The 26,609-nt window shown below is 41.2% G+C and overlaps 1 protein-coding gene across 1 annotated transcript in view; it reads right to left on the bottom strand.

The window, feature by feature from the left end:
• LOC128600355 (cytoplasmic dynein 1 intermediate chain 1) overlaps positions 1 to 26,609 on the bottom strand; it is a 61,243-nt gene that overhangs the window by 21,810 nt on the left and 12,824 nt on the right. Inside the window, exons 5-10 of the mRNA XM_053612758.1 lie at positions 26,402 to 26,461; positions 24,710 to 24,825; positions 11,658 to 11,750; positions 8,821 to 8,983; positions 8,350 to 8,449; positions 6,231 to 6,356 (exon numbers count right to left, since the gene is read on the bottom strand). Coding sequence (XP_053468733.1) covers positions 6,231 to 6,356; positions 8,350 to 8,449; positions 8,821 to 8,983; positions 11,658 to 11,750; positions 24,710 to 24,825; positions 26,402 to 26,461 — 658 coding nt within the window. The remainder of the gene's footprint in view (positions 1 to 6,230; positions 6,357 to 8,349; positions 8,450 to 8,820; positions 8,984 to 11,657; positions 11,751 to 24,709; positions 24,826 to 26,401; positions 26,462 to 26,609) is intronic.

The raw sequence follows: 26,609 nt of genomic DNA, 5'->3' as shown, positions 1-26,609 counted from the left end.
GACCCACACTTGTTTTGTGATTCTGATTTTGCCTTCGTTTGTGAATCTGTCTGCCTGTATTTTAATAAACACACTCACATGCAACTGTATCCGTTTTCAGCCGACAGTGATCTGAAAGTCATACTATTTTAAACAGAAATCTCAGAACGAGGAGTTTATTGCTAGAAGCACTTGGCTGCAACCAACATGAAGAGAGCTAAATAAAATGTGCCACAACGCCCCTGACTGATTAATACCGAATAGGTTGTGTGTTTCAGTATCGGTATCGGTATCACATGTACTCGTACTCAGTCTGAGAAATCAATGCATCAATGCATCCTTAATAAAAACATTCTAACATAGCTAATGCATAAGGAAAACCGTCCTCATCTATGCGATTTGTGCAGGACAAATATTTCAAGTTTGTTTTCAAGTGTTGCCATTTCCATAGTCAGGAATTAATGCGCTGTGCTGACGGGAGTGGAATGGCACAAAAAAGGGGTGTTCATTTTAAAAACCCATTTTGGTCCAAAAATGCAGCAGCTATATTTTCCTGACTTCAAGCCAGCCCAGTCTTGTGGATGTTCACGATCATCTCACTTCAATGTAAATAGACTACTTCACCCAAGTACTAACTAAATACACTGTATGGCCAAAAGTATGTGGACACCTCTCACAGCCAAAAGTGGGCCAAAGTTGGACGCACAGGATTGCATAGGAAGTCTTTGTATGCTGGAACATTATAATTTCACTTCACTGGAGCTAAGGGGCCCAAACCTGTTCTACCATTACAATGCCCATGTGCACTAAACAAGGCCCATGAAGACATGGTTTGCAAGGTTGGAGTGGAAGAACTCGAGTGTCCTGCACAGAGCCCTGACCTCAACCCCACTGAACACATTTGGGATGACCAACTGGGAACACCAACTGCACCCAGGCCTCCGCGCCGACACCAATGCCTGATTTCATTAATGCTCTTGTGATTGAATGGACAAATCCCCACAGCCACGCTCCAAAATCTAGTCGAAAGCCTTCCCAGGAAAGTGGAAAGTTATTATAACAGCAAAGTGAGAACTAAATCTGGAATAGGATTTTCAATTGGCTAGCACTGCTATGATCGACAGAAGAGTGAGCGTATGCAATCCTTTTAACCCACTGAACATGAAACATCTTGCTCTCTCCAGGCCACGGACGGCTGTGGCATTGGCAGGGTTCGAAATGGCACAAAGCATGAATGCTCTTCTGTTGTGCCACTCGGTAGCCTGTAAGTTTTAGATTATTTTCTTCTTGCAGTATATATCCCAATTTCCTTTTTAACATTTTGGACAGGAGGAGGGGATGCAAACTTTTGCACTCAACTGTACAACCACTAAAACAAATAAGTCTCTTTGCTAAGTGACTGACGGCCTCAGGTTAACATGCACCCTTGTTTGAAGCAAGTGATCCTATATTATCTAATGTGACATGATATCAAATGTTCTGAAAATAGATTTACAAATCAAGTAACACCAAAAGCTAAGACTAGGCCAATTCCAATTTAAGAATACTTTAATTCATAAGGGGTCATTTCAGAAAAAATAAGACCTTTAAAGATCTGCAGTTCCCTCTAAAAGGTCACATTTTGGCACCAGAGCGTGCCTAATTCTCATAACCTCAAACAGCAGCAGCACTGGCCAGCAGAAACGCCTATATACAGATATATGGGTGTGTAATAAACAGACGGCAAAGTGGAGGTCTCTGCCCTTCCTCTCCTTGAGCTATGTGTGGTTTTGAGGCATTTCCATATTGCTCGCTGTGAGCCAAATGCAGCTCTATCCACTGCCATTATTCAGAGCAAGCCACTCTCCCAACTCCTACAAATATATCTCCCCCTTAGCCAGGCACCCTTCCCCAAAGCCTCTGGCATCCAGCAGGGCTTCACCCTGAGTCATCCTGGGCAAAAGACATGAAAGATAGAAATAAAAACAGTGCGGTGGGGGAGCGCAGCTAACAGTATCTGCAGCAGCACCAGTGCTTTTCAGGGTGTGCTCTTGATGTGGCTGGTGGCAGCCCACTTGAGAAGGCCATGTGATGTGACTGGAGAGCCGCCATGATGAAGGGCCCAAGAGAGCCGTGGAGAGAGGAGAGAGACCCACCACACCAGACCACAGTGCTGCACAGCACAGCCAGTCCTGAACCCCACAAAAGTCATTTAGAAATACATCATGACCAGTCTAAAACCAGTGCAGAAATGTGCCAAAGTGAACTGAACACTACTTCATACAAGATGACAGCGCAAGGACACTAGAGCGAGAGAGAGACTTCACATCAAAGAGAAGAAGATAGTCAGAAAAAGAAAGGTGAGAAGGACTGTTAAGCAAGACAATGAGAGGAAGAATGAGACATAAACGTTACCCATTCACATGCTACAGACAATTTAGAGATGCCAATCAGCCTACAACGCATGTCTTTGGACTGGGGGAGGAAACTGGAGGACCCGGAGGAAACCCCCAAAGCACGGGGAGAACATGCACACAGGGCAGAGGTGGGAATCAAACCCCCAACCCCGCAAGAGCGAGGCAAACTTAAATTGAAAGACAAAAAGGTACTGTGTTGCGTTTGGTGCAAATGGTCTCAAATGGTGTTCTTTTGTGCATATAGTGTACTACACACGTTCTACAACAGCGTTATGGTTATACCGTCACGGTGGTGGCACTGGACTACTGATCCGAAGGTCACGAGATTGTGAATAGCACCAAGCTGCCCCTGTTAAGCAAGGACCTTAACCCTCATCCGCTCTGCTCAACAGTAGGTCGCTTTGGATAAAAATTGTATTATGAACACATGTACTGAACAGGATCCCATTTACATTCTGTCTTACTGTGGCCCTGATTTAGTAAGATCAAAAGTAATGAGCGCTAATTTGTGTGTACAATGAGATAAATACATATTAAATATTCAGCCTTTACTGGGTGATTAACAAAGAATAATACAAGGACACAGCGGGTAGTATTACCACCTCGCTCACCCTGGTTCGATCCCGAGCGAAGGTTACTGCCTGTGTTTCAAATTTTCTGCGTTCTGTGAACATGTCCATGTGGGTTTCCTCCGAGACTGGCTACTGTGAACTGCCTAATGTAAAAATCCTACAGTATGAGTGTTAATGTGTGCACTGCAGTGGACTGGTGTTCCCTACAGGGTGTATTCCCACCTCACGCTCAGTGTCCCCTGACCAGGATAAAGAGCTTCCTGAAGCTGAATAAATGAAGGATATTTGTCTGTGCTAAATGTTCCCGGTGAGAGATGTGTAATGTACCGCATACTATAATATTTTAATTGCACGGGTTCACATTATTTCTCTCGATTTATTTATATTGAACAGTTTTGACCGAATTTGGTTTTGATTTCATGACTGTCATCATCACCACCACCACCATCACTACTGCTTGTTCTGAAATGTAAATCTGACCCTGTGTAAGAATTAACACACTACTTGAGTAGTCTTTTCACTACAATTTTGCTCTTATGGAGTTTTCTGGATGACTAGCTTCGCTTTCACATGAGTCATTACACAAGCTTCATTTGCTGACATGATGTCATTACATTGCTAATTTAGCTGGGCATAAGAATCCCCCCCCCCCACCCCCCACCCCATTTGTGCTCAGTGGCTATTTTCATGCTCCGAAATGACAGCACTCTCAAAAAACTATTTTTCTGTCATTTCTCTGCCTTATGTCTTGTTGCCGTATATACCCCCATGTCATTTTAACATCTTGGAATTCAATTTCTATTCACCACTCAGAACATAATGCAAACTTTGCACTCGACTATATACCCCCTGTCTCACTGATAAGTGGTTTATATTGGCCTCGGTGTAACACACTCCTATTTGGAGGACATGATCAAGTATTATCTATCCTGTGTGCTTGCCATGATCTGAATTGTTCTGAAAAGAGATATAACGGCATGTATGGAAGAAAGAAATGGAGTGAAACAAACTGTAAAAGCAGGTAAATCCAGTGCAGTGATTGACAGGAGGTGTGAGAGTGGAAATCTATTTGCACAATGGTATTTTCCAACCCACTTGGGTTCAAAATTAAGCTAATGTTACTGTCCTGTCGTGACCCCATTAGTGCGTAGTAAATCATTTTATTGAAAAACATCTACATTGTTATGACTGCAGCCTGTTTGTATGATAATGATGCTCAAGCCTCATTCACCGTCATTCTGTCTATAATCATTCTTGCCCATTTTCTCGTCTATGCACTTAGATCTCTGCATTAGCCTGATATTATGTTTGACATGCAATCAAATCATGTGTCATTATGAAAGTCTCACCGCACTGACTTGACAGTGTACTTGATGATATTTATTCAAAAACTGTCCATTTTTACAACTGTGTCTCTATTTGCACAGATGGCCATGAAAATGTACCAAGAACATATAATGCTATAATGTTATGCCTTACTTTCTGTGCTTGTACCATCATCACAAAAATACACGCCTCTATTTTTCTTTTTCTTTTTTTTTTTCTGTAAATAGAACTATTTTTACTCGACTGAGGTTTTTGGCTACTCTTACCAACCCATCTCGAGTTGGGGCTCGTCAAAAGTGAGGGAAGCCATGACAGGCGGAGGTGAAATGGATTGAAGAGAGGTTGAGGATGAGTGTGTGGCTTTTTCAGGCTACTCCTCAGGGAGGAGGGGAGGAATAGTGTGGTATTGGTGGGTTTAACAGCAGAACATGCTCACACATTAAGCTCCATCTGATTCCTGCCTAACGAACACCAAACGCCTCTGGTGAAGAGTCTAGCCCACGGAGGAAAGCGGTGTTTGTGCGAATCACCCCAAGCCCTTTCATCCGCAGCCAAACAGCCTCGTGCCGAGCGACTGGAAATTGAAATCATCTCCCATTCCGCAACCCCCTAACCCCCCCCCCCCCCCTTTCTCACTTCTCTCCCTCACGCTTCTTTATTTCTGTCTCTGCACAGAAGACTTCTGGCAAAGGCCCAGGCCACAGTACCAGAGGTGAAACTCTGTTTAGCTTCCTTTCTCCCCCATTCTTTCCTCGCCTCGCCTCCTCCTGTCATTTCTGCCATCGTACCGAGCGATCAGAGTGAAAGAGAGGTGCAGACACACCGGTTAGTGACCACGGAGATGTACAGATCAGACCTTTATGATCGTCATCACTCAAACTCTCACTGAGCCATGCTCACCACACGGAAACTTCCTCTAGTGTGATCATTCAAGTTCCTCTAGTGTGAACCAGTCATTCAAAAAGAACACTGGCTTTGATTTAAAAAACGTCTGCTTCTCAACCGTAAAACGGCAACTCGGATAATGTAACAGTAAAATCCTTTTTTCAAACCATAAGCATTTTTCAAAAAACGGGTTGCACTTAATTACAGCAAAACTCATACCCATGAAATAATGCAGCGATGTGATAACATGTGAAAACTACTGCTGCGACGTATTAAAATCCCTGCCTGAAAATGAGACCAGGCATATTTATGATGGCTAAAAACGTTACACGGGTGCTTACAGGAGTGTGTAGTACTCTGTGTGTTTACACATGTGTGATGTGTGTGTTAGGCACATTGTGCGTAGGAAACGGAGCAGCACATGTGACGGCAGTCCATGTGGGTGGGCAAACATGTGTGGCTGGCAGGATTAGGAAGTGGTAGGCCACATCTTTTTATACAGAAATATCCCTATAATATCTGGCTCTCGTAGGAGTGTGGAGAGACTCGCACCAGGCTGTCGCCTTGAAGACTTGCTTACTCGGTCGTCTCTCGCACTTCATCTGGTTTCTTTTATAATTAGCGTCAAAACCTACCCAATACTTTTCACACACAGAGTTTAGATTTTAATACTTTTTTGTTTTGTTCCGAATGAATTGGACATCTTCCGGGACGTCGCGTTCTGCTCAGCTGCTCCTCTCCAAGTGCCGGGAGCCGTTAAATATCACTTTCCTTTGTATTTCAATCAGTCATATGTTGTAATTTAAAGAGCCACGTTCCATGGGTATTAAACAGCCATCGTACAGCCAAGTGCAAAAGTTTGCACCCGCATAATTTTATTTATTTTATTATTTTTTTTTTTTAATAAAAACTGATCAAATATTCTGAGGCGGTTTTAAAAGCCAAAAGGTGGACATACTGTGCCTTACTCAGTTTTTGCTTTGTTAGATTTTTTTTTTTGGCTATTCTGTTGATTTAGCAGGACAGATTGTAACAGAACTGCATGCGATTGTAATGAGGGAGTTATGTTCACCTGGCAGTGATAGATGTACTCGGGCGTGGTCTTTTTGAATTTCATATTCCACACTAAAGCCACGCCATCTGGCTCATGAGGAGCATCCTCGTTGTTGTTATAAGAGGCCACCAGCAGCTCTGGGTACTAGAGAGAGAGAGAGAGAGAGAGAGAGGGGGGGGGGGGGGGGTGGGATTACATTCATACATATACATACATATACATATATTTGTGTGGCCACCTGGGAAAAGCCTTCACATGGTGAAATGATCTACTATATATAGTTCTGAAAGTTACACACTTCCAAGAACTGAAATATGTTTATCTTGTGCATCTCAACCATGAGCAAAGTTCTAGCGTTCACTGTTCGAGGAAATCACACTGGTTTTACCACCATGCTCGTTAAAAAGCCTCCTTACCCGACATGACCCTTGCAGAAAGATAGACTGGGCAAGATTAAAAAAGCAAATAAAAACATTTCCATGTGGGTTTTGGTGAAAGATATTTATGGCTTCTTGAAGATGGGGTGTCAAAATATGTTATAAGCTGGAAAAAAAAAAAAAAAACCTAACTATTTTGGACAAAACCCAATTTTTGATCCGGCTGTTAGCCAGAATTCCACCACAGGCTTTTTCCCAGACTGTCACACAAATGTGCAATTACCATAGACAATCATGTTGACACATTTCCATGTACTGAAAAAAGAAAAGAAAACCTGTTTACTCCAGGGAACTTTACAAGGCAGCTTGCTGGGGCATCAATAAAATGTTTGGGTTTTTCTTTTGTTTTGTTTTTTTTGCAGGATACCATTATAAATTCTTCAGTTAAGGATATTTGTACATTTACCTCCTAACCCTTTAATTTTCAGAAACCTGTCGGAATATTCACACTTGTACTCCTTACTCTTGTCATCACATACCTTTCTTATTATTACTTAGTAATTACTCAATAAATCAGAGTCTTTATAAGTAATATGCCCTAATATGAATAGAATAAGCCAGGGGTTTAATAGTTAGGCTCTAACTCTATCATTTCAGTTAAGGAACTATTTTTCAGGTTGGAAAATCTGCGGTCAGCTTAAAGTACACACAAAAGTGCGTAAGCAACTCTAATTGCTTTTTAATTAACTGCTCCAGTGTTGGAAAGTTGGATAAATCTATAAAGAAGCTGTTTCTGTCACATTATACGTCTCACGCTAAAACCTTTCTTGGTGAGGCTTAACAGTTTTGAATTTGTGTTCATTTCAACTTCTATAAAATTCCTTCCTAACAAAGTTCTGGAAAGGTTTTTGTGATTAGTTGATTTATGAGTACAAGACTCGTAAATTCTAAATAGTGATGTTTTGTTCTACACTGCTGCTTCATGTTACCACTTTTGACTCATGCCATGGACTTTGAACAGATTAGACACATTGGTTTATACCTTTTAGCAGATGCTAGGTTTTTTTTTTATTATTATTGTAAAAGCCTATAATCACTTCTTTAATCAGACTGGGGAGGTTAAAAGAAATGTTTAAAAAAAAAACCAAACAAACAAACAAAAAAAAATTCGATGAAATCTGTGAAATCGCTACCCTTTATAAATTCTGTGAAATCGTTATCCTTTCTTAACTAATGTCTTCAGCCATCTAGCTAGTCTCTGGTCTGAAGAGCTGCCTTCAACTAAACCATTTACATAAATGCATGTGATCAGATTAACCGCAAAAGAAGCCGTGCTGGTTGATGTTCTGCAGTTGCTACAGCCTGTTTTTATTTATTTTTTTCATACACTGAATGCTCTGCTGCAGTATTTCTTCATTTTGGTTCACTAAAATATGATGCTACAGTAGGTCCACATCTGGTTCCTGCAAGTTGGAGACCTCTGTTTCAGTGTTTAACAAAATGAAATAATTGCTCATAATACAAGTAATTTTTCTCTGTACAGAGAAACATGTCAAACTTATTGTCTGTGGTAATCACACATACTCTACTGTCGGAGATCGGATGGATGGATGGATGGATAAAAAGGTACAGAAGAGTAATCACAAAATAAAATAAAAGCAGGAGTGTGTAGCTGTGCAGATGAGAAAGAAGATGCCCCTGCGGGATGAAATGAAGAGGTGCAGACAGGTATGAGAGGTCAGAGGGTGAGGTGACTCTACCTGAGGGGACCAGTCCAGACAGGTGATGACCCGATGCTTAGACCAGTGCTCATCATAGAACAGACGATTAAAGGACAGAATTGACCCTCCCTGCAGGTCTCTGAGACAGAGAGAGAGAGAGAGATAGAGAGAATGGTAGACACATAGCCAATTCATCTAAATAAGCAAGGATCTACACCACCACTAGAAAAATCCACTAATTTCAAAATCTTCAGTTCTATACCACATAATAACCTGGTAGCAGAAGTGCTCCTGAAGCTCACTGTGCAATTTACTGAGCTATCTGCAGACACATTTTAAGAACTCATGTTTGGAATAATCATCCAATGTGAATAAGAGGCTGTGCATGAATGTGAACATTTCTTTGAAGAACACAGACGTGCAGTGCAAGGCTCCAAACGTATGAGTCATCGGAATACGCACACGCACACACTTATGAACACATGAATGAACACACACGCCCTGCTTTACCCTTCTTTATCTTCGAGGTCTCTGCCACTGTAGTCGAAAAAGATGTTGGAGTCTTCCGCAAGAGCTCGCTCCATCACACGAATACTGCGGTCAAAGAAGATCACAAACTCCTCAGAGTGCAGGACCTGCTGCTTCTCCTCCTCCGTCAGCTCCCGCGGGTGGCCTAACACACACACACACACACACACACACACACACACACGTATATACATGCACACATACTGTATATATATATATACACACACACACACACGGGTATACAAATGCACACACACTAAATATAGACCCCTGTAGTATACATAAACATGATAGTCAACACATTTACACAAATGACAGAGCCACGGCTTTGGAAAATGGTGTTTGCAGCTGCCTACCTTAAATAAACAAAATAAACCAATCTAGACCACAGATGTCATAGCAACAATATTTAGAAAAAAAAAAAAAAAAAGAGAGATTTGCAAAATCTATTTGAGCTGAATCTCAAACAACACTTGCATTAGCATACATTCTTTAACACCATGAGTGCAATCACGCCAGCTACAGAGATACAGTACAGAGATAACATGCTAAAGGAAGAACTACAAAGAAAGTAAATAAGCACACATGAATAAGTGAATAAAGAAATAAATACATCAACGCACACACAAAATCCCCTAGCCCATTTCTCCATAATGACTACGTGGTCACTTATTTCTCCCCACTTTTTTTTTTTTTTTTTTTGATGTTATTGGGTTCCTCCATTTTCTCCCAGACCATTAGAGGCCCTTCACTTTGATCTCGGACCACTTGATTCTCATGGCCCTCTTTTTTTGACGACTCATAAGGCCTGATCAAAGTCCCAGTGGAGTCAAAGCACCCATGCGCTCTCGCAGCACAGCCCCGACAAGGCCTCCCCTAAGCCTGCTACACTTATTTACTCAATACACACGTACAAAGAATGCACTCTGTGCAGCCTTTGAAGTCCACTTGCCGGGGTCAAGTGACATTAATTTTGAATCGGGCTTGACCCACAATGCTGTGAGCTGATAAGCGGGACCCCTGGCCACAGAGATTGGTATCTGATACGGTGGCGGGGGTCACACGCGAATAGCCACGCAACGCTCCAATGAGCCTGTTCGGTGACTGAGAGATTCCTAACTTGTGAGATGCTCTGCTAAAGCTGGCATGGCGTAGATGATGCGTACATCCAGCTCAGGGCGCCAAGTCATCAACGTTAGCAGTGTGATATGAACGGAAATGTCATTAAAAGCTTTGAATTCACTTACGTTATGTTTCTATTGGTCCATATTAACAGTGACATGTTGAATTAGACTTAACTAAAAGTTAATCTTACAGTTACATTTACAGCAGTTGGCAAAGGCCGTCACCGAGAGCGGCTTACAGAGGTGCTTTGTCTCCATGGAAAACAGATCCTCCGTTTAGAAAGAACAGGTCAGGGTCTAAGAATACCATTAAGATAAAAGCTTGTCAAATAAGAATTAGTACAATTGTAAATCTCTGCCTTCACATTTAGTTCACCTGTGCTCTTACGAGAACAAAAATTCAAGGTTTTGCTACAATATTATATACTATACTATACTTTGTTAGCTATACTTTTACATTTGCATCCAAAATACTGCGATTGTTGTACTATGGTGATTTAAGACATGTTTATTATATATTTAAGTCATACAACACTTTGGGGCATGCCGTTATAAGAAAATAATCAATGTAACCATCGTCGTCACAAAGTTTTCCTCTAACAGCACAGCAAATTGCTAATAGTTGCATTTTAATTGAATAACTTAATTAACTGAAGTCATACTTTTTATCCATTTATAGTTACATAAATGTAAGGACGTTCTTGGTATCACTTACATAGTAACAACTGTAAACAGTCATTCAATCACCAGTCTCTCTTTTGAAGTTAATAAGAAAATGATTATTGTCATGTTACAGAGACAAGTGCTCATACTGGAGACTCCTTCTATAAAAGATAAATGAATGTCTCCTTAAAAACAACTTCACCTTATCAATTATACTTTTTTTTTTTTTTTTCCATCTACCCACGAACGAGGTGAAGTTTAAGGTGAGGGTTAATGGTATTAGGGTGTTGGGTATCTGATGGAAAGCATTGAGCCAATTCTCATTTTCCTAATGAATTGTATGAATGAATTAGGTGGGGGGGGGGTTTGTGCTGTTGTTGTTGTTCTTGTTGTTTTGAACAGGGAAAACATATGAAAACCCAGCTATGCAACCTCATATAGCTCAACTTTATTTAACAATAAAACTACAGGAGACAGTATTTGGTCGCTCATATCGTATTAATGATGCTGCAATACTACGGATGCTGTTCAGTACAAAATCCAACTTCCTGGAGTCAAATGTGTTCGTGTCCAATGTGTGATCCCATATAAATGGGCCACTCTTGTTGTATGCAGCACTTCAGAAGTTTACAAGTTGTGACGCCAAAAGTATTTCATGTTTTTCCAATATGGCGGACCCCAAGGAAGTACAGTTAGCGGTGTCATATTAGTGATATAGACCATCCTTTCTTATTAATTTACCCAACCACCTAAGGAAAATGTTACTATTCCTCGCAGTTTTGTCCCTTCTTTAGGATCATTCTACCTTTACTTCAGCATAAGAGATTTAATAGTTAGCTAGTAAAACAGACTCAATCATAAGCTAGCTGAACTGTATCAAATGTGTCCAGGTTGCCTAGCAACATTCTTCCCATGGCTTGAATGACTCCAATGACAAGGGAATTGTGTGTTCATCATTCCATGAAGAAAGAGAGTTCTCACGAAAAGTTTGTACCCACAATCACATACAGTACATACACAACCCCATTTTACCTTCTTTTGTGTCCTTGCTGTCTTCATCCTCCATCTGGTCTGACTCCAGGCCTGCTTTAGGTTCTGTATTATCTTCATCTTCCTCTTCATCCTCTGTATAGAGACAAAGAAAAATCTGTGTCATCTGCCAAGACTTCACCCCCGCCCCTTCAGTGACCCATCTTGAACCCAAGCCCTGGCTGCATTCACACTAATAGCTTACAGATCTCCTGTACAAGCTTGCAAACAGGCCAGACTCTTCACTAATGTAACACACATAAATCATGACCTCCAATTATAATCACAGTCTCAACTTGTTTTGGATCAACATGCCTTATTTGTAAAGGATTTCATGAGGATTTGCACAGCTGCATTTTCACAAATAGGAGCCAAAGATAAATAGTGAGATAAAAGAAAAGTTCTGATAACCATGTGTGCCATACATGTGTGCGTGAGTAAATCAAGATGTCTGCTGGGAGGAGAAGTACAGATACCCAACCGGAAACAAGACTGTTGAGTGGCGTGCCTCCTCTGTGCTCTCTCCTGACCCCCCTCAGCTGCACTGTGCCTCCGGGCCATGACGACTCACCCCACAATTAACCCAATCACCCCAGTTAAAGAAGCAGCCCAGTGCTCATCTCCCACAGGCACCTGCCTCTCTGCCCCACCCCCTGCTCAACCCACCATGCTGGGCATGTGTTCCAAACCCTCCCCAACACCGTGACCCACGGCCGCACATGCCAAAGGGGCTCCAAGATGCTTAACACCCAAAGGACACCTGTGGATACGAGTGTGCCCTGACAGACACATTCTAACACACACACAGGGCTCTGTGGGATTGTTTTCTTGTTGACCCTGTGTTGCAGAGGTTAACAGGCATGGGTCATGCTGACAGTAGGCGCCCAGTTCTAAAGAGGAAGTGATCCCATTGCACCAGACGTGGCACAGCTCACGCACTCAACACCAGCGTGTTTGTGTTCACACCCGCCGAGACAGAACGCAGTGCCTCAGGGCTCGTTTGACAATTGAGTGTCGGGAGTACAAGAATTTGTCCTAAAACTACAGAGTAATGCCTCCAGTTATAATAGACTTGGTGTGTTTAAAGCATTTATAGTTTTATCTCGTTCAATAATATTTTTGTCGAGTTTAACTTTATCGGACTGAAGTATTCCCTGATTCCATAACAGCAGGGACGCAATCTAGGTGGTGGTGAATAATCTGAAATATAAAACTCCTGTGGCTTCTGGCAGGGCAGCTTTGGTGAATTGCAATCTTTACTGTGAGGTTTAATAAGCCCATATCAGCGCTGAGTTTCTTCCCGAGAGGCTTCTGGCGAATGCGGATCAGTGATGCGAGTGCAATTTGGACCGGAGACAAATGTGGTTTAGCTGCTGAATGTGACCAGACCTCTGAGCCAGAGACCAGCGGGGAACCGAGGAGTCCTCAGGCCCAGACGGGCAGCCAGCCAAGCAACCCAGACCGTACCACACAACACCACACCACACCACTCCACCAGTTCCCTTCTCCATCTGTTTTTCTCTTGCACTCTTCTGGGCTCGGAGGTGATGCTCTTTGCATAAGCAGCACGACTCACTCTCTCCGTTCTAGGACTTTCTGACTGTTCCTCCAGGCCCAGACCGAAATAATGTACAAATGAGAACAGGCTGGATATTTGAAGGGCATATTTGAATGGCTAGAGAATCTGAGGTACCACTGTGGAACAGCAAGAAATCTGGGCTGAACTTGACCTGATTTGACCAGGTTTTGGGGGAGGATAATGTGGTACAGGCCAGGGGAAACAAGAGAAAGCTGAGAGGCTGGACAACGTGAAGTGGTCAGGCTAAGAACAATCACTGACCACAGAGACTGGAACAACGTAAGCTAGTCTTGATTCATGATTGTGGCTGAGAGGCCATAGGTTCACAAACAACGTGATCGAGACATGTGGCTTGCTGTCTAAGCTACAGCCATGCATTTTTATGACCCGATCATAAAAATCAGCGTCTGCAGAACATCAAAAATGACTGCTTGTGTGACATTCATAGGGGTGAAGAACATGAGAAAGAGCTGAGGCAATAGGAAAGCGAAACAAAACCGTAACACTGTAACAGTTCGATTTAAAGGACTTCATCTCTACATACCGTTTGAAATGATATTGAACTACCTACCTCAGGGTGTCCGGGTTATTAATGAAAATTCTCTGAGATACAAGAAATGAGAAGGGGCAGCTTTAACACAGTCGCTCCAAGTCTATCCAGTGGGCATGTAATCTTCAGTCACGAGATACTCTCCCTTCCACCTGCCGCGTAATACCAGCCGGCTCTGTGGGGCAGCGTATTAAGCTCTATCCTCCCTGCCTGCCAGTTTGATGAAACTCTGGGCCTACGTGGCATAGTAATGACATCCTCCGCATCTCATAGCTGTTCAATCTTCCTTCAGCTTTCTCATGCTGCTAGTGTCAATTCAAATCCACGCTGGGTCACAGTGTTCTCAGAGGATGAAGCTCTTAAACCAGTAGCTCAGCTTGCCTACGTAACATTCAGCAAGACATGATGATGGCCATCAGTTCATCTGACAGTACCCCAGGCGATGGCTGACTTTGTCTGTATATCATCAACCAAGGAGTAAATACAGAGTCATTATACTGTAGAGAGGTGAGCATATATAATCACCCAGGAATGAAAGATCGTAACGCAGCCGCAACGATGTGAAAGAACTTGTTTTAAACAGGTACTAAAATATCAAAGATTTTGCCCTTCAAATCTCCCATTAAAGCAAAGATGAAACAGGAAACGTGTGTGATGGTGGAAATATTAAACTTGAGGTTTTGTCTGTGTGAACTGGAGGGCAGCCAGCACAAGGGCCAGTGCCTGTCCTGATGCTGATCGATGGATGTTGACATGAAGCACTTTTATAAAAGACGAAAGGTATGGTGCAAAGCGCCACAGCTAGTGAAAAAAAAATAAAAAAATACACGCTCAGGATGGGATCCCATCCATTAAACGGCAGGAGGATGCAACACAGCTTTTCATCCAGCCTTTTATTGGGCCAAGCTGTGCAACTCCAGGCCTCCCATTTGGGATATGGAGCTCATTACACAATCAAAAAAATTCCCCCTCATCTGACAAGCGGGGAGTTTTCCTTCTAATGTGCAGTGCCAAGAAGGGGGTGGCTGGTGTTCCTCACCAGGCCTTCTCCTCAATACAGAGGAAAATGGAATTGAAAGAGTACTGTACGAGGGGTATTTCCGTGTGGGGGTGTGAGAGATGGCGAAAGAGGGGGAAGACCCTGGTTCTGGCTATCCACCCTATACTGCATATCTTCTCTGTTGTGAGCCAAAACAGACACACAGACACAGAAGTTGGGTGTCAAGCAGCCTGCAGACCACAAAAGAGGCAGAGAGCAGAGAGCAGAGGAGGAGGCGGCGGCAATGTGGACATGAAAGAAGTCTCTAATGTGGCACTGGCACGCCACCCCAAGCATGACATAAACACTGTATCACTGCACAGCACACAAAGTCAGATCGAGCTTCTACACACTCCTAGAAGAGCTCATTAACACCTGAGGAGCACTTGAAACACTTTATGAGCCACTTCACATAAATATATCAAATTTGCATTCTCCGAATGCTTTGCATGATGAAATGGAAGCCATCTCTCGCCAATACCGACCAAGGATCGATGACCATAAATGGACCAATCCAACAGCATCCAGAGTTTATTCATTCTCATTTCTTAACAATACCTCAACACTTCCTGCTAAGCATGCTGATGGCAGTGCTGCAGTCTCTGCACCATGACTCATCCACTTCTAGACAACAAAAGATCTCTCTCTTTTCCTCACACTTCAACTAAGACTGTGAGATTGTCAGACTTTCTGAAGTCAAGCTGTGGGGGGAAGCATGCTTCCTCTCTCTGGGCCGTGTTCATCAAACATGTACTATGGAGTGAGGAATAGATACGCTGAGCTCAGAGAAAGAAGGCAAGCCTTTAATTGACTCACAGCCACTCTTCCCCCTCAGGCATCCTGCAGCTGTGCGTTTGTGGGCTAAACGTGCACTGTACCCCCTCTCATCTCCATACAGAGACACACAGCCACCGTCTACACCATCATACTGGGACTGATGGTTACTTCAGACTACCTTCTAACTTAAAAGATAAAATACGCAAAATATCAGATTGTTCACTACTAATCCCTTAAACTCTAAACATTGGTGTTTCTAGACATTTCTCATTCCTGTAACTACATTCAAACCTACCCTCCCTATTCACTGTACCGTGAGAGCTATCAATAATTCTACTTTAAAAGGGCAGTCAGGCAAAACCCAAAATTTATCCATGCATACGGTGTAAACGTGACCATTCACCTCTTCCAGGTAACGGGTAAAACATGTTACAAGAGCACACGTACAGCATAAGATGTAAAAGAGCACATTAAGCTCTAGTTTAAATCTTTATAAGGTTTCAAGGAGTCCAATTGATCAACACAGTCCATTAAGAGGTTTGATTAATGAATGAATTAAGTTGTAAAATGATTTTATGGCTAGCAGTAAACACAGGGCCATGTAGTGTAATGCTGTGCTTATATTTTGCACTCTTTATTTATATATTACACACTAAATTGTAAGTTCAGAGACTTAAACGATTCAAAATAATTAACAAAGAGCATTTCAAAAAGAACCAAAGACAAATAGCGGACTGAAAAAATAAATAAATAAATGTTATCCAAACATGCATATAAATCATTCTCCTCCATATCTGCTCTTTTTGAAAGTTCCTTAGAGGTTCGGCATTGTGGAAAACTAAACTATTTACTGGAAAGCACAGATTTTAGGCCCGGCCTCTCAGTGCCATTCTGCATCCTCATTTTCATTTGTCATCATGACAAACGTCTCAGATCAAACCCGCTGTGCCTTTTATAGCAGCGCTATCAAATCTTTATCTCCTGGTACAAATCTGCCTCTCCCTCCAACTCAGTGCTCTGGGGTCTGGAAATATTCAGAGTAACAGAGATAAACAAACGAGTCACTTTGAACACAGATAACTACTCCGAACCTCCACTAACGCTTGCAGGAAATGCTCCAGATTGAGGGATTTTTCAGGCCTTGTCTGATTTGGAGGGAGAAAAAACACAAGAAATGACCCAAATAAGCAGGTTTGACATCGTATGAATTACAATCAGCATATGAAAGGTCTCATTATTTCAATATATGTGGGCGATTCCAGGGTAAACAATATGAAATGTTTCATGTCTTATTTTTGTATTTTTTATATATATATTCCATATGTGATTCAATAAAAATGAATTTTATTCTTTAAAGAATAGCTAGTAGTCTTCATTGTGTATAGGCATGTCATCAAGACATTTTGTATGTGCAATAAATACACACAGTAATTTCTAAATGTGAAATTTTCAGCTCTTTGCTGATGTCATAAAGTTACACAGCAGGGCTGAGCAATATGACAATACAGTATTTATACCATCAAAATTATGCCACACTATAATTTTCTGAGATTTTGTAGAGATCATATTTTTAAAAATGTTTTTAATGTAATTTTTTTTTTTTTTTTAAATGTAGTAGTGTTAAATAATAATTACAAACTACAGTTAAAAAAGGGGGGTGGGGGGGGGATCTGTACTTTTGTTTATTTATTTTAAAATTTTTTATATTCAGTATAAATTTCTCCATAAAAGCAGTTGCTTCAAATCAGAGTTAAAATACCTTTTCTTTTTTTTTTTCTTTTTTTTAGCCATAATATGTAGAACTCATCACTGCTCTTTCACTAGAAGTTTAACAAATCGAAATATTCTCATATTTATTGTGTATCGGAGAAATGTCAAGTACGGTGATGTTATTTTTGCCATATCGCCTACTGCTACTACATTAAATGCATTAATGTGTAAGCTTATATAACCACAGCAATGCATGGTACTGTTGTGTAGCGAATATTCACATTCAATCATAACATATTCAATCTTACAGTATTTCTCTGTATCTCTGACTCTCAGTCATTTTAGACTTTCTGAAATCTCATAACTGGCTCAAACAAACAAACAAAAAAAACATTTAAAAAAAAAAAAAAAAAAAAAAAAACCACCTTTAACCTTTCTTTTCCAGGTAATTATGACACAATGTTTAATTTCATTTACGTCGATCATATTTCTTCATTATAATTACACAAGTCAAGGTAACTAAAACATCTCGGTGCAATTACACTTCTGAAACTAAAACCACATAATCGAATACAAAACAAAAAGTACTGACACTGTCTAGGTTTAGAGTAATAGCTTGTATTTGAGGAATAACCTCAACCAACCCACACCGCTTATTTAAGGATCAGAGAGAAATTTTTAACTAAATCGGAGACAAATAAAGAAATTTTTTTAAATGAATGCGCTAAATACATCACCATGACAGTAAATAAAAACTTTGAGTAAAACACTGAGTGCCACACTAAGCTTCCCCTATTGCGCAGCTTTTTTACTTTGAACTACCGAGGCTCTAAGCTGCATCGGTTCTGCGGCCTGCAACCGTGGTGCCAGTGAAGCTGGCGTGCTCCCAGAACCACATCTTTAAGAGAGCCATCATGCCACGCCATGCACAGACCGGCCGCAGAGCATGATTAAACCTCATGACTTCAAACTTTCCAAACACTGGCCTGTCAAAATGAGCCACTCAACCAGGGCAATGAGCTAAACTCACTTTTCACCAAGTCGCATAAGAAAGGACGGTTTCGTTAAGGGTTTTGGTAAACGGATGAAGTGATGATATATCAAACAGTACGCCGTAGAAAAATGTGTCTGCCGGGACGTGTGTTTTGATTAAGACTTTAAAAAAAAAGAGAGAGAGAGAGAGAGAGAGAGAGAGAGAGAGAGAGAAATTTATCACATATATGAACCTTGCCTGGTCCGCTGTGAAAATAAACACTATACATTTCCATTTATCAACTCAAAAGGTCTTACATTTCATCCATGTCATAGGTGACAAAGTATTTAGGTTTCAAAATTTATGAATAAAATGCAACAAAGAAATCTCTTTAGTACATTATTCACTCATGTCTCTTAGTGCTCGCTTTGGAACTTGAAGTGAACGTCTCGTGTGCCAAGAGTGCTCTCTGATGGTCGTGTATGGTAGTGTACATTTCACACATATGTGCATTCCATGTGGAGGGTCAATCTGTTTCTGGTGTTACTCTATCCAGAACAATTTTCCTTCTGTTGAAGGACGAGAAGTTTTCAGAGGAATGCTCGAAATATTTTAGTTCTGTATTAAGATCAAACTGCTTGGAGATCTTATATTGCTTTGCGGACGTACGGTATCTCGACATCGAACCTTGAGGGACTCCACGTAACCATGGAAACTTAAAAGTTCAAACCAGTACATGGAAAAAGGGCAACTATTCACTGGAATGAAAACATATTCCATTCGATTTCCAACACACATCAGATGGCAAAAATTATTACAGCTGCTCGGTGGACAGCCGCCACTTTTTTTTCCGCAGAGAACGGTTTCATGCATCTTATTATACGTGGTGGTATGAGAGAAAAATTGCATCTGGGTCCCACTTGGCATGCTCTACTGACTCCGAAACACATCATTTCATCTGATATAAATTTTTTTTTTTCCTCTTGGATTTGACTGGCATCCTGTTTCAATCCAAACCATTTGGGGCTTCTTTTTTGCCATGAAACTGGAGCCGTGAATGAAATTCACACTAACTGGATACACTGCGGCGCGCAGAGGTAACTGCAGGCTCTGATGTCACCAATTAATTCTGACAATATGGATCAAAAAAAGCATCAATGTAACAGCATCTGAATTCAATATGACTCTATACTCTATTCAGTATGCACCCTCAGACAGAGCTCTGGGAGGAGAAACAGACTGCGAGCATGAGAGGGGGAATTTTGGCGTTAACCTTTCGTTTTGTGAACGCTGACACCCAAAGCTTTTCTCTCGCATGAGAGAGCTGAAACAACACGGCAGCAGCAAACACTTCCATATGTGACCCGGGTGCATGGCTCAGCTGCGCTCCCAGAAAACCAAGAACCAGGGTCAATATGGCGCTGATGGCTATGGAGAACGCAGGGAACCTACATGACAGTCACGCAGAAGAGCAAGGGCATGAGCATCCTGTAACACCTGGATTCGGCAAATTTGAGCTCAGTGTGGCATTCTTGCATTTGTGGGTACATTTTAATCTGTGGAGATTTGAATCTTTTAGACATGCTTATGAGGATAAGAATTAGCTTCGGTCTGATCATTAACCATTTAGACTTTTTTTTTTTTTTTTTTTAAGAATGCTTTGTAAACGAAAAAATAATAATAATAATAATAATAATAATTCAGTAAATCGATGTGTGGCCAGTTGCATTTCATAGTTCGCTATTTCATTTCTTAACTACTTCATTATGAGGCGTGACGTGCCCTCGGTCAATGTTCCATAATGCTTCACAGACTAACTAGTTCAAACTCAGTTTGCTGGCAATTAGGAAACATTAAGGCCCACCACCAGTTAAAACAGAAGTACAGAGGAAAAAAAAAATCTGTCTGTGAATTAAACATACTCCCAGTGGAGACCTTACAACTAATGATCCAGAAATATGCCCGAAAACACACACACACACACATACACACACACACACACACACACACACACACACACACACACACACACACACACACACACACACACACACAGAGAGATTAACAAAAGAAAGAAATGGCTTCCGTGACCATGTGAACCCTTAACCTTATTTGCGCTGAATTCCAGGGTGGGGAAATGCAAAAACTGTAAGACTATGACTAAGGGCCGTGTGCGGTTCACTAACAGTAATTACAGCTGCGATATCAAAACAGGCATCCCCCTGCATGCAGAACAGCAGCTCCTCTGCCATGTTTCCAGCACGGCTCATTGAGGGGTTCTCTCGAAGTGAGACTCGTTTCGGAAACCCAGACCTAGCTACAACGGCCCACTTTCCATCCTGACCCGGTGCCGGATTTAGCGAGCCTCGACACATCCTTGCTCAGCTGAAACTGTTTCTTTTTTGAGTCATTTTTACAGCAGAATAACTGATACGTATCTCTGATATCTGATGGAAATCAAACAGGGAGTCTGGTAATGCCATGTCAGCGTTCTGGTTTGCCAACAACGCCAAGGTCCACTGGGTTTAGTCATGCTTTGCCGATATGGCTACTTAACTCTGAAGAACACGACTCCAGAAAATCCATGTGGAAATTTTTAAAGGAAACCTCAGGTATTTTTTAAAAGCATAATTATTGGCTGTTACAAAAAAAAATAATAATAAAATCGCAATCCTTATAAATTTTACTCATTTATTTTGAGACTCACCTCATTTATAGATGACAAATTCACATCTATTTTCTGTACGGTGAGACAGTTTGAAACATTACACAAACACAGCGGGGGTGGGGGGTGATCTTTTGATGCACTGTTCTGTTGGATTGAATGTACTGGATACGCTACGCTTCGACGATGATAAGCCTGCTCTTCGTAATAATCATATTGCGCAGTAAGCGCTCAAGCAATGTTTAAACGACCAGGGACTGGTGGCTAATCTGATTGACTGTAGACAATGCACACTAAGCAGAGATTTATCTCTGACCAACCAGCAAACAGGAACCTAGTCACAGCTCACACTACTCATATGCATAACGACACAGTAACGATGAGGCGGAAATTAAACATTATCGCATTAGATCATTAGAGTCACATGCAAACACTGAATGATGCAACAGCCTTAGTTCAAGTCAAAAGTTCAGACAGGTCATACCCCCCAAGAACACTCTCAGGACTTTTTGTATTTTTTTTGTTTTGTTTTGCAACCACTTCATAACACAATTAATTGTCCGTATGTGTTGGTGTTCTTTGTTTTGGCAGGCTGGGCTTTGATAGACATTTGATTGGTCATCGATTGGTATTTCATTTGAGAAAAGGTACTGTAATTGTTAACTTACACTTAATAATGCCAACATTCTTATTTATAATGCACAGTTTAAGTTCCATAACATTTTCTACACACATATTTTCCCCCTATTTTCTACCTTTCTGCAAGGAACATATGCATAATATAAGATTTGAAATAAAAAGTCATTTATCAGTAGGATAGCATAAAGTGACACCACCATCTACAGGACATCTAATATTTACATAACGTAGTGTTAGAATGCAGGCATACTGATCATTTGGTTGAATATAATCAGAGTTTTGCACCCTGTTGGTATTTTCGTTGTCGGAAATAAAAACACATCCAAACTGAAATGGGCGGAGCAACAGAATAGGGAGTGACACTTAAAATCTGACAATTGCACATTCAATGAGACTATAAAACAGTTGGTATCATCATCATCATCATTCTCTGTGGTCGGTCGCACTGCTGCAAATGTGTAACTGTGTACTAGCTACCGCAGTCCGTTTACTACGTTTACTAAGTTTACTATGGTGATCCATGTCATTTGGTGTAGACCAGTGCATAAACTGAACTGTGATTTACCGAAGTTCTCAATCCTCGTCCAGGCAAGCCACGGTTCAGATCACTGCTAAACTATGGTAATACTACTAGGAGGTAAACAAAAAAAAACAAACTTGATGAGAAACAACAACAAGTGTCCATCAAAACATACCATACCAAATTCCCGGCCAATCAAGTAACGCTTACACGTGCAAACAATTTGGCGCACTTGAAAATTGTTGGAATGCGGATCCAGCCGAAAGAAAAAGTTTGGGGGAAAAAAACCTCTGGTGTGGAGTGTATCTAACAAACTGTGCGGAAACTCTTGACATCGGGCCTTTATGCTTAACCACAGAAGCTATTACTAGTGAAAGAAAAAAAAAAAAAATGCAACTGTAGATAACAGTAGGAAAGCAGGGAATATAAAGCATCTCCCATGAATTATAAGGTCAATTTGCTGAGTTACAGGACCAAACGCTATGTAGAAATCAACATTTCAACACTATATAACTTGGCTAATCCCCAACACTACCCTTGGCAAATCTTCAAACGGTACAGATGAGCTCGGCAAATGGAAAGCGGACTCTGCTTTGCACAACTGTCACTGTAGGTATTGTTGTAATTAATACATTTGAAAGTCTTCAACATCTCCGGGTGTTTTAGCACCTGGCTTTCTCTGGAATTTGCTGGAAAAAGAGGAACCGCTGCAGACCGATATATACAGGATCTGTTTAGTTTCAAAATGAGTGAAAGAAACTTCCTGAATGGCCTAAACAAACAGAGTGCAAGCAGGTGGTGAAGTGATGCATCAACCACTCTCTCTCTCTCTCTCTCTCTCTCTCTCTCTCTCTCTCTCACGCCACCCTCTCTTTCTTCTCCTTTTTTTCTGGGGCAGGGTCACCTGCTGACAGTCATGTAGCTCTCGCCAGGTGGCAGACTCCACGCCACAGCTGACACTGCATCCAGACCAAAGCAGATAGAAGGAGGTAAAAACAAACAAACTGCGCCGATCGTGAGCATCGCTAATGGCAGCGGCCAATCAAAGGCTTGTCAGTAGTTGCACTTGCTGAATAAATGGCTCGCCTTGACAGGAAATTCCACCAGCAATTTTAATTCTGATCAGGCTTCAAGGAAGTGGAAAGAATAAAAACACATCAATTATAATGACAGGAAGTCTCCAATCACATGGCAAGCAGCTGTTGCCAACGCAGGGATCAAGGAGCCATGACAAGATGGTCCGGAATCCAGTGCAAAAGGCATGATGAGGAAAAAAGGAAAGAGATGAGTCTAAGGGAAGGGAGACAGGACTAGTTTTGGCAAAACTTCTGTTTAACGTGCATTGCTCACTGATTAGCCCATTATAGTATAGAAGGAATGGGAGAGCAAAGCACGAGAGCAAAACTACATGCTTTTGCATTATATCTACCAACAATGGTATGCAAAAAAAAAACAAAAAAAAAACCACACACACACACACACACACACACACAAAAAACCTCAGCCAAAGCTTGTTAAGGGGTACCATCCATATGGAGATGTTTAAGTTGCTCTTTTTTTTAAACCATCTGTGTTTTATACCAAGCCTGGCTCCCGAGTCTGGAGGATGCAATCAAATTAGTTGAGCCGTATGTGTGCCTCGTTATAACAAGGTCATAAATTTGAAAATATAATTGAAATATAATGCTTGAAATATGATTGGCTTCAGATGTATAATTTAAGTGTATGTTAAGAATAATGTAGGAGTGCATTAGAGTAGAGTACTACAAAATTGATGGCCAAATCCTAGCTTCTGTATAATGTATTTAAATGAAGAAAGTAGGAACCACATCTAAACTAATAAGACTCACTATTAGGAATTATGTATAAACAAAAAATCTAACAAATTTTTTTTTTAAAAAAGGGCAAAGTGGATTTGATAAGGTACTTTGCTACACACTATATTTAGTGCTTATAATACAACAGCCTTGAAGTTACAGAGCACCTTCACTGATATACAGTACATGAGATGATCTCTGCAAGATGTAGAAGTAAACCAGTGGCCCTCCCCAGAGAGGCAGGCACAATTTCAGGTGATGTTCTGATGATAGAAGACATCTTAAATTACCCCAGTCTGCATCCACTTAACGGCCGTCTCAATGCCCTTACTGTTCTGTATTCCAGGCAGAGCCACTGATGGGCAGGCATCTCTTTTCAAAGAGTCATTCCCCTGGCTTTCCTCTCAGGAAATGGAGGCCACTGCTGGTCAAATGAATCTTAATCCATCTAGGTTCGAGCTCCCCAATGAAACCAGACAGCCGAAATGACAGCGCATCTGACGGTTATGAAAATCAAAGCACTTCCCTGGGCATACAGTTTTCTTTCTTTCTTTTTTTTTTTTAAAAAAAAAGGGGCCACACAAGATTGTTTTAACATAAAGATATGTTTCATGTGTATCCAAAGGAATCAAATGGTTACTGATATACAGTAGCTTAAGAATAAGTGACAGGGTGAAACAGTCTATAGTGAAGTTTTAACCACTAATAATCCTCAGGCTGGTGTACTGCTATGACCAATAATAACAGCGGTGCATATGTTGTAGCTAGCAGACTGTCAGTGAGTACCTTCCGACTGATGTGCTGCTAGAGGAGTCTGTGTCTCTTTAGAGTAGGAAACCACCTCTTTGGGCAAGAAATCCACCTGGGTTATCTTGGACGCTCCCAATCTGTGCAACCTGCGCCTGGGAACAGACATAGACGCAAAAACAAACCCGCAAGAACACATAAAACACATCTGCTGTTGGATCCATTTACACCTCATGCTCATATTCAAAACTAAATACTAGGGATGCATCATTACTGATATTGGCTTCGGTATCCATCTGATACTGCTCTCATTTACTCCTACTCGTATTATTATTAATGAAAAATCCCTGATACCAATATCTGACACCTCATGATACTATTTCACATAAGCCTAGTGTACGCTGTCACCCTAATGAACAGACAACATGAAATTACAGCGATATATATATCTCTATACACACACACACACACACACACAGTAGTTTGTGTTTAATGATGGCAAGCAAAGCAGATTGCACAATATCAAGAGGAGCTGTTGCAGCATCTTCCTACAAGCAACCTGATTAACTGTATCATGAATAGCGTGCACGAGGGCGGCTAACCTAAGGGCACAAAGCGGTATTTGCGAGTTTGGTCATTAAAAATGAGTGTAAGATACCGTACATTGCACGCGCAGGAAGGTATTCGTGAACGTAGAGCAGTGAAGAGGCTGTCTACACATTGCTCTCAAGCCAAGGCGTACTTCACGCCAAAGCCATGAGGTCTTAAACATAGACCTCGGCATGAACATTTCATTGCTAGCAGGACTTGTCAATAACCAGTGCTGGTGAGAAAAACACTAGGTGTGTGAAAACAACAGCTTATTCCCAGTATATCGTTCTTCACTATCAGTCACTGGTAATGAATGCACTTCAAGTCTTTCTTTAACTTCATTTTATAAGTTAGTGTCACTTAAAACCATCTAGTAAAAGCTACTTAATAAAGAATGTTTCTTTAACTTATAAAATTAATTTAGTGTCACTTAAATTATCTAGTAAAAGTGACAAAGAGTGTTTCTTTAACTTAAACACTTGAGTTAGTGTCACTTAAAATTTCCAATGTAATCAGTTTCAATCTTTTTTTTTTTTGAGTTAAATTAACTTATATCGGGTTTTACAGTGTAGCTAACATTATAAAGAACTAGCCTAGTAGTTTAAGAGCGTGCTTTTCATGGCCGCTATGTAGACCAAGTACATGTATTCATACTCAGCCTGAATAAAATGATACTGATGCATCCCTGCTAAATATTAAAGACAAATAAAATCTAGTAAGACAAATAACAAATCTTGGTTGCATTTTAGCTTTGAGATTTAGCTCGAGGGATTTGTAAATATATTGTATTTATACAGATATGACAGAAAATCTCAATCATGGGCTTAAGAATGAAAATGAAAAAGCTCTCTGCACCTGTACTGGTTAGGGTAAATCAATCAATGTCATACACAGCCCCTGGCAAACAGCTGGAGAGTAGCCAGCTGAAAGCATTTAAATCCGACAAACTTAAAAAGAAGGAGAATGAGAGTGGGAGGGCCAAGTAAAGGACAGACAAAGGAAGGTAAATAACAGGACGGACAGGGAAAGATTGAAAGACACTGTATTGGGCATTGAAAGAGAGACAAAGTGAGAGAATGAGCCAGAGGGAAAATAATTAAGGGAAAGGAACAGCAAAAAGAAAGAGGAGGGAGGAAATACCCGAGCTCAGAATCAGCCTGCAGCTGGAGAACAGAGGGGTCAGTGTCCCACTGCAGGGTCCTGGAGCGAGCAGCAGGGGGCGCCACGCAGGGACCAAAGAAGGAGAGAACGTGCACGATTAGCCTCACTTCTAATACACACTGTCACAGTTGGCACACTGTCGCACCACATGCAAGTCCAGAAAACTCGGGGTCACAGGACTGTGGAA

This window comes from Ictalurus furcatus, chromosome 24, assembly GCF_023375685.1.
Source record: "Ictalurus furcatus strain D&B chromosome 24, Billie_1.0, whole genome shotgun sequence".
Taxonomy (NCBI): domain Eukaryota; kingdom Metazoa; phylum Chordata; class Actinopteri; order Siluriformes; family Ictaluridae; genus Ictalurus; species Ictalurus furcatus.
The sequence above is the reverse complement of the archived record's forward strand: the minus strand, read 5'-3'. Positions and strand labels throughout refer to the sequence as shown.